The sequence below is a fragment of the Canis lupus genome, chromosome 14 (genome assembly GCF_048164855.1).
Source record: "Canis lupus baileyi chromosome 14, mCanLup2.hap1, whole genome shotgun sequence".
In the NCBI taxonomy this organism is placed as follows: Eukaryota; Metazoa; Chordata; class Mammalia; order Carnivora; family Canidae; genus Canis; species Canis lupus.
The window spans coordinates 44,371,444-44,380,978 of NC_132851.1; the positions used below are offsets into that span (position 1 = coordinate 44,371,444).

Below are 9,535 nucleotides of genomic sequence, written 5' to 3' on the forward strand. Positions count from 1 at the left end.
TGAAAAACTTCTAGTCATTTATTTCTCTGATCCAAGGGGATGCAATCCGTACAACACACGGCTTCCTATTATGGCTAGAATAAGGACCGTAACCTTTCTGTCAGCCTCACTTCCTTACTTGCACTTTATGTGCCAGTGTTATTAAACTATGGGAAGTTCCCCGGATCTTTTCAGGTTGTTGTGTTTCTCCATGACTCTGTACATGCCCCCAGCCCCGCCCACCCCACCAATAAGTCCGTTTTTCTTCTCTATTTTCTCCTCAGTCCTTCTGGTGATCTCTTTCCAGATTTCTCCAGGGATCTACTCTCGATGGATCAAGTGATAATTTTTCATGCCCTAGCATAGTTCCCACCAAGCACAGCACATTGGAATAAGAGGCTACACATTCTTAGATATGAGATATTATTTAGTTCTAGGGCCTGAACCTGGCACACAGTCATTTCACAGTTGCCCTGGACTCTCTCTCAGGATGAGCTATCAGAATTCATCACACATCCATTCTATTATTAAGAGATATACTCAAGAACTCTATGGCACTCAGTTATTTTTAATATTCTTTACTCACCATATTTATGGGATCAACTGGTCCAATGCTGTTTACGTAAACATCAGTTTCAATTACCGTGGGCCTCACTGTAAAATACCAACACAAAGAATGGTCAAAGATCAGATCAGAGGTTCTGTTAAATCAGTCTTAGCTTTAAATAAATCTTCATAAATAATAACATTTAGCATCTAAAGAATAAAATATTTCTCATTAGGAAATGAAAAAGCACCGATAACAAAAACACATCTTTCCAGTTTATAAATCAATTATATTTGTAAAAATTAACATTTTTAACTGAAACATTTTTTTTTAAGATTTTTTAATTTTCTTTTATTTTAGAGGGAGAGAGAAGCAGGGGGAAGGGCAGAGGGAGAAGGAGAAGCAGACTCTGCACTGAGCATGGAGCCTGACACAGGGCTCAATCCCAGGATCCTGAGATCATGACCTGAGTCAGATGCTTAACCAACTGAGTCACCCAGACACTCCTAAAAACATTTTAATGTACAACCTAAAAATGTTACAAATATCTAAATCTTTCATTAAAATTAAGGAAGTTAATTCAATAAAAATTGCTAGATAATTTGCTCTCTGAATTTTGATAGAATTTGAATGGATATTAGAACCTAAATATTAAGCAATCCTACTTAATGTGTATCAGTAGTGTGCTAGTAACTGTTGAACAGCCTTGTTCCCATGGTTGGGGGTGAGGGAAGCCCTGATTTGTAACTTTTGCTGATATCCATAGGTAAATATCCCCACAGTGGCTGATTTCAGGATTCAGATGTGAAGTCACTGAATGTAGAGTTGGGATGGTATTTAATAAGCAGCTACTGTGAGCCAGTAGAAGCATGTTCCAGCAGAAAATGGGGCTTGAAGCATGATTGTGAGGATTAAAGGAGATAATATCTGTTGAGCATCTACATTCAGGTCTGATTCTTACGAGGAGCCTCATAAATATTTGTTCTTACCTCTTTCTCCCTTGTTAACAGCATTCCTTTAGGTTGTGCATGTTGGCTCCAGAGTTAGGTGTATTTTTATCTCAATTTCACAGAGTATATTATATAGATTTCACTATGGATATCATCTATTGTGTTATGTACACAACCAGTTTTGTCTTCCCAGTTAGTCTTAAACGGTATATACTGTGTATCAGTATTTTACAGTCCATCAAAAGGTACGGTGCAGTCAGCCTTTTAAATGTTTATCCAGTGACATGATTAACGAATACCAGCAATACTTCCATATTGGATTATGATTTTTTGTTTGCTATGAAAAATATTTTCACGTAGTTTCTTTCATTCCCCCTGTCTCACCAAATATAATATAAAAGGGCTCATTTATTGATTTAGCAAATACTTGTTGAGGAGTTCACAAAATAGACAAGAAGAAAATCAAGAAGAAAGCCTATCATATATCTCAAGAGATTGATATAGAGATAGATGAAGCAAACAAAATAAAGCAGAAAAACCGCCTTGTGGATTGGAAGTTTCAATACTAAAGTGGCATGTTTAGTAATATTTACCCAGGTCTCCTTTTAAAATTTTATCTAATTTCCCATTTCTGGCCTAATATTTATCATTGTTAAAATTCAGACACAATGTTTGACTAGCAGGACACATCTTCCTCTCTAACCATAGCTGAGCCTGGCTGTCAGTCTCTATCCAGTCCCAAGTCCCCTGTCCTGAAACCATCCAACCTGGCAGATTGCCCCTGCTAGCAAGACTTCAATGGAAAACTGGAGGCATTGTGAAAAATAGTGCTTATATAATTTCAAAACAATATTTACTTTTTCCCTTTGCAATGAAAAAACAAACTACTCTTGGGAAAACATGGTAACATTTACATAGTTTGGTTTTCCTCAAGTAAAGATTTTATTACATGGTATATATAGTTTCTTAGCTAGAAAAATAAATGAGATTTGTCAAAAATAGTTTAGTATGCAGAAGTTCTGGTCTCTAGACCTAAACGATACATGACAATGTAATTCAATCTGCTTGCCAACAATTAGATTTCTTAAATAAAAGCAAGTCATATGATTTATAGAAGGCTTTATAATTTAACTTAGGCTGATGACTTCGGAGATTATTTGGTTTAAGTGTTTGCCATTTATTTCTGACTATGAATTGAAGCCAATAAATATCATATAATTAAGCTAGTTTTTGCTAGATTTATAGAATGGATTTTATGAAAGCCAATTAATAAAAAAACATTAGGTTTCTTAGTTCCATTTGTAAGTATATTTATTGCTAGTTATAAGCAATTAAGTGGAACGTACTAGACTTATTTAATTAGATTTTTTTTCAGTTCATCTGATAAATCAACAAACACTGAACATCTTTACTGCATGATAGTAAGGGTGAAAAATAAATGATTCTCGAGGGCATTTTTTAATAGGACATACTTTTTACATTTATACTATAGAAAGTTTTAGATATGAGTGATCTCTCCTGGTTTCTTTTTTTTATATTTTATTTATTTATTCATGAGAGATGCAGAGAAGCAGAGACACAGGCAGAGGGACAAGCAGACTCCCTGCGGGGAGCTCTATGAAGGACTCGATCCCAGGACCCCGGGGCCACGCCCTAAGCCGAAGGCAGATGTTCAACCACAGAGCCACCCAGACGTCCCTCTCCTGGTTTCTTGATATTAATACTTCCTTAACCAATCATGAAACAAATATATACTAGAAAAGTATTAACTCTTAATATAAGGGTGTTAGCCACATTGAAATATTTCGTGAGCAACAGAAACCAAGTTCATTTGAGATAGGCCAAAAGAATCACATTAGTGAGTCCAGTGTAGAACATGGCTATTGATAAAAATATCCAATAAATAACTTCATAAATATATATTTGCAAACCATGAGCATTTTCTTAGTTATTATATTTCCTATTTTATAACTTTAGGCTGCTGCTATTTCATCTAGTTTTTTAAACTTCAGCCTCAGAACATGAGGAAGAATAATTCTGAAAGTGAACGAAAATATTTCAGATTAATTTTAAGACTCCAGCTAGAGATTATATGCTTCAAAATAGACTGTAAAGAGGAATACAACAGAAAACTGTCATCGTTCTTTAATAAAAGACTCATCGCCACTTTTACTGATTCATACTCTGAACAATACTTGTGTGTGAAATCACTTATAATATAGGCTTCTTGGTAGAGTAAGTATACTTTCTTAGCTCTATGATTTTCTCAGCATAAAGTTTGTTCATTTGCAAGATTTTAGTGATATTTAAAAAGAGAAAACATCAGATTTCCATTCAAAAATTAAAAAGGAAACCAGAAGCAAATTGTCGTTCCAGTCTCATTAAGTGACCTTCAGAAGTGGGCACAGATTATGTTTAATTCTTCAACATATTGGAGATGAAAGATCACCTTTTTTTACAGACAGTATAACAATGATGGAAAAAATGTACTACCAGAGCAAATTACATCTTTGATAGATGAAATGCACGTGGAGAGGATACTGGATTATTTCTGCAAGGCCTCTTTCTGCACTGTGATTCACTTTAAGTATCTCAGCAGAATATAAGATAAACTCTCAGTGGTAGTGAATATAAGAAAGAATGGACATTCCAAGTAACCTAAAGAAAATGAAGAGAAGAGTAAGAAGAAGCAAAAAAAGAATTTAAAAAGAAGAAAGCAATGAGATCAATGAAGTTTCCACACTCAGCTTCCACGTGGCTATGGCAAAACTGAAGGCAGTCAACTGTAGAAATGGGTAATCAGTTTTTAATCAGAAGATATAAAATAAAATACATTTAAAAAACATTTTCTTCCTAATTGTTTTCAACCATGCTCTCTTAGATGACATTCAAATAACTCTAAGATATCTTTAGCAGATTATGTAGCTTCTGAGTCACTTTTGTATATTAATTCAAATGAATTAGTTAATTAAGTTTAATTAAAAATTAACTCAGGTTGGGATGCCTAAGTGATTCAGTCAGTTAAGTGTCTGCATTTGGCCCACACTTGGGATCACATCTCGGAATCCCAAAACAGCTCATGTCCTGGGATTGACCTTCACCTGGCTTGCTGCTCAGCAGGGGGTCTGCTTCTCCCTCTCCTGCTGCCACTCCACCTGCCTGTGCTCTCTCTCTCTCTCTCTCTCTCTGTCAAATAAGTAAATAAAATATTTTTTTAAAAAATAACTCAGCCCATTTAAAATGTTTAATCCCAGAACATAAGTTTAATAGTCTTTTCTGTTGTAATAAAGTAGGCATTAAAAAAATAGCTCCACTGACTTAGATGTTACCATTATAATACACAGACCTTGAAGGAACTATAAATAATAGGTTTTTCTTGCCCTAGAATGGACAGGAGGGGTTCTTAACTCAAAGATATCACATTTGGATCCAAATACTTCTTCCCAGGCTTTCCTAACAAGGAAATGTCAACTAACAATCACCATCTCCTTCTGCAGGTTTACATATGGATATGTAGATATTTGGATAAACACGGATGAAAAAGTACCTATGGATAAATAAGTTCTTAAGTACAGTCTAATACTTTAGCCAATAGATACCAACACAGAAGCCAGAAACAATACTAACACAAACTTTGGATAGAAAAAAAATGCCTACAAAAAGCACTTCAACAATTAAGTCATTTATTACATTTTCTCTGAGATGAACAGACAAAATGCTACTATGCATGATACATATGCCTATTTAAATTTAAATAAAAATTAATTTAATTAAAATAAAAATGTATTCTCTTAGCCATACTAACTATATTTCAAGTATTCAGTAGCCAATAACCAATTTCAAGAACTCAATACACATATATATGACATTTTAATGTATATTTAATTATTTACTTTAATATAATATAACTTAAGTTATACATATATTTAATTAAGTATATATATTTTTAAGCATTTCAAATGTCTTCTTAGGAAAATGGAAGATGGGGCTCTCGTTCTATAGTTAAACATCTCTTCAGGCAGCAGATTTAGCAACCTGTTCCTGCTCCTATATCTGATCTGGGGGGTGGGGAGCTAGAAGAAAATGATAGAATCTAAAGAAAGAGAAGCAGTGGAGCATCTGCCTACCTACTCTTTCATAGTGTGTCGAATATTTTAATTTCTTGTAGGTATAATTCATATCAAAATAAATTGACAGGCTAGAAGGATCTCACTAGTTTTGTTATTTTTTTGTTTTGTTTGTTTGTTTGTTTTTTTAACCTAAGAAAGTGGTGCACTGGCAGCATGTATCTTGTAGATGAAAGGAGCTAAGATGGGTGGAAGATAGAATCATCTAGATTTTCCATGTCAAGTAAGTAAACAGTATAAAATGCTGCCTAGGAACAAACAACAAAAAACAATCCTACCTTCCTACCTATAAAAATTGTTATTTATACAACTGCCTCTCAAAGTACATCAAGGGCCAGTTGATGTCTGATGAAAATGAAGTGAAAACTAGTAAGACAAAGGTTTCAAAGGCACCTAATTAAATGAACACAAAGACCATCCCTCTTCATATCTCCTGCATGTTTCTATCACGAGGAACCTAGAAGAGTTAAATAGATGGAATAGAAGAGCAGATCACACCTCCCTTCCTCACCTCACCAAGTCCCTCTATAGTGGAACTTGTCTACTCCATGTCCTAGGAGAGTGAATGGCATTAATTCTGTTCAGATATTAATTTTTATAAATTTATTTGTATTGGTGTTCAATTTGCCAACATATAGAATAACACCCAGTGCTCATCCCATCAAGTGCCCCCCTCAGTGCCTGTCACCCAGTCACCCCCACCCCCCACCCACCTCCCCTTCTACCACCCCTAGTTGGTTCAGATATTAATTCTTATATCAAGCTATTTGAATCACTAAAACTGCCTGGAAAGCCATAGACTCTACCCGAAAAGATGTTAAGAAATGAAAAAAGAAGATTCAACATAGAGTAATTGAGAAAGTTTCTCAATTCTTGAAAACTTTCTAGAATTATGCAACCTTTTAATGTTAATTTGCCATTAAGTTTAGAAGTCCTCAGTAAGTTGATTGTGTGTAAATTTTCATAGCATCAGTGAAGAGTGAAGACACTAATGAAATTTTGGACAGAAAAAAAAAAAAAAAAAGAAATTTTGGACAGAAAGGAATGTCTGCAAAGATCACCTCAACAAGTAAGACATTGATTATGCCATACTCTGAGGTGTCAGATAAAATGCTAATATGCGTGGTATGATTATCATGGTTCTTAGGGCATATTTAATTTACATTATTAAACAAAGTGATGATGTCACAGGTGTACATGGATTTTGAAAGTCCATATCTTGCTCTGAAATAATGTACCTTAAATGCTAAATTGATGAAGTAGAACCTACACACGGAATAAAAAAGATTATACACACTGGCTTTCATTCAGCAAATATTCATTCAGCAAACAGTAAATGAAATCTTAAGTTTATGCTTCAGGCATTGTTTTAGGGATATGGTGATATCTACTTTCAGGGAACTTATTAATAAGAAGAAAACTGAGTATCAACTAATGTGAAGTATGATGAGTAAAATGGAAGTACAGATTTCTGCTTCTTATGATAAGTAATGGTAACAAATTACCCATCTCAATAAACATGACTGTATGATTTATATAAAATTTTAAAAAAATTATTGAAAGAATCACACAGCAGCTAGCAAAATCAAGATTGAATGCAACGATTTCCTGGAAAGAATGTAAATGGAGTATTGTAAGCTCTGCGTTATTCTGGCCACTTTTCCCTTTGGTGCATTTGCTGTTTTACTGCATAGAAATGGTGATTGAAAAGGGACAGTGTTTTAGAATTTGCATCTGTCTCATTGGGCAAAACTGGAGTTAAGGGCGGTCAAGACAGTCAAGACTTCCCCGTATTAAAATGAACAACAGAGGATTTAATCAGACATTCTACATGTAATTTCCCCTCAAGGTATTTATTAATTCCTAAAGTGTACATGTGTACAGTGTGATGCTAAGAAACCAAGTATAAATCAGCTGCTAACCATCTGACATAATAAGGATTTCAGCTATTTCCACCATCTCCGGGGCCATGAAGGAAAGGGATCCTTAGTATAAACCTCAGGCTATCAGTTGAGAGACTTCAAATAGTTATGCCCTGAAAAAACAAAGTTTCACAAAAAGAAATATACCAGTTTGGGCCAAATGAAGGAGATTTTCCTTACTTGACTACCAAACTGAATTAAAATCCTCTCTGGAAAGAAATAACATCATCTAAATCTCCATTATTTTTAATATACTCTACCAGCATTCAATAAAAAAAAAATTGACATACAATAAATGAAACAGAGGCAAATCACCTTAAACTAAGAGATAAAATGAAAAAGAAATTTTGGGGGTGCCTGGGTGGCTCAGTCGGTTTAGCATCTTCCTTCATCTCAGCTCATGATCCCAGGGTCCTGGGATCGAGCCCCATATCAGGCTTCCTGCTCAGCGGGGAATCTGCTTCTCCCTCTGCCCTTCACCTCCCTCATGCTCTCTCTGCTTCTCTCTCAAATAAATAAATAAAATCTTTTTTTTTAAATAAATTTTTTAAAAAGTCACCCAAGTGATCAAGATTGTGTGATTATCAGGCTTTAAAATAATTAGTTAATAAGTATAAGAAAATAGATGAAAATAATGCAAATTTGATAAAATTCTTAAAATACATTAAAAGTCAGATGCAAATACTACAAGTAAAAATTATTAAGAATTCTTACTACTAGTAAGAATTATAATTATAAAAGGTGTCAATAATAAAAAAGAGAATGAAAAACAGAAAGAAACAATGAAAATTGTATAAAAGTGTATAGATATGAGACATACTGGATGTAGAGAAAATGGCAAACATCGGCAATTGGAGTCACAGAGAAATTAAGATAGAAGAAATATTGGCCAAGAACTTTCCAAAAACAATCAAAGATTCCAACAAATAGATTCAAGAAGTCCTGCCAACTCTCTGAAATACCAAAAACACCTTATATAAAACTGCAGAAAACCAAAGACAAAGAAAACCTAGAGAGACAAAAAAAAAAAAAAAATAGTTTATTTTAAAACAGGAACATTGTTGTTGAAAAGTGTTTTTCAACAGGAATAGTAGAATCAAGAAGAAAATGGAGTGAAGGCTTATAAAGTTTGGAAAGGAAACAGCAACTATTCTGGATTTAACATTCATTGAAAATATCATTCAAATGAAGGTAAAACTATTTTCAATAAAAACTGAATAATTTTTTGCCTTGAGACTTACACCAAGAGAAATACTGCAAGGAGTATTTTCCTAAATGAAAGCAAATATGAAGAAAGGAAGAAGACCACATGGAGTCATTTCTTGGTAAACGTTAATTGCTTTTAAACACTTTAATTTCGGAATTTCATGAGGTGCCAGAGTGGCTCCCTTGGTCAAGCATCTGCCTTCAGCTCAGGTCATGAGCCCCGTGGGAAGCCCGCTTCTTCCTCTCCCTCTCCCTCTTCTTCTGCAGCCCCACCGATTGTGCTCTCTTGCTCAAAATAAGTAATTAAATATCTTCAAAATAAAATAATTTTGGTATTTCAAAATACAGAATAAAAATACATGGATATAATATCAAAAAAGTACTAGAGTTTCTGTGGTAAATGGCCTGAAATGTCCTTGAATTGTGATAAAGTTATTGGCTTATAATTAAATCCAATAAAGTAAGAATATATATTTAATCACTAAAAATGATAAATAATTTTATACGTAATAAGATAAGATAAAGAGAAAATAAAACTATAACTATGTGATGAATCCAAATGAGGGAAAGAATAGAGGAAAAATAAAATCTGTGTAGAGCAGATTAAGCAGAATAGAAAAAAAAAACAAATATAAAAGCAGTAGATTTAAAATAATATATACAATAATAATCTTAAATTTATCTGCACTAACCACTTTACTTTAAAAAAAAGGTTGTCATATTTAATAATAAAGGAAATGAAATCCAAATATAAAACTTCTGTTCAATAAAATGTCATAAAAATCCTAAATTTGTATACACCTA

General features: G+C 33.8%; 1 protein-coding gene across 3 annotated transcripts in view; it reads right to left on the bottom strand.

Moving 5' to 3' along the window:
- The window catches only part of GABRG1 (gamma-aminobutyric acid type A receptor subunit gamma1), an 81,196-nt gene that overhangs the window by 46,335 nt on the left and 25,326 nt on the right, over positions 1-9,535 (bottom strand). For all 3 annotated transcript variants that reach the window (XM_072774923.1, XM_072774924.1, XM_072774925.1), the window contains one exon: positions 566-633. In XM_072774923.1, coding sequence (XP_072631024.1) covers positions 566-633 — 68 coding nt within the window. The remainder of the gene's footprint in view (positions 1-565; positions 634-9,535) is intronic.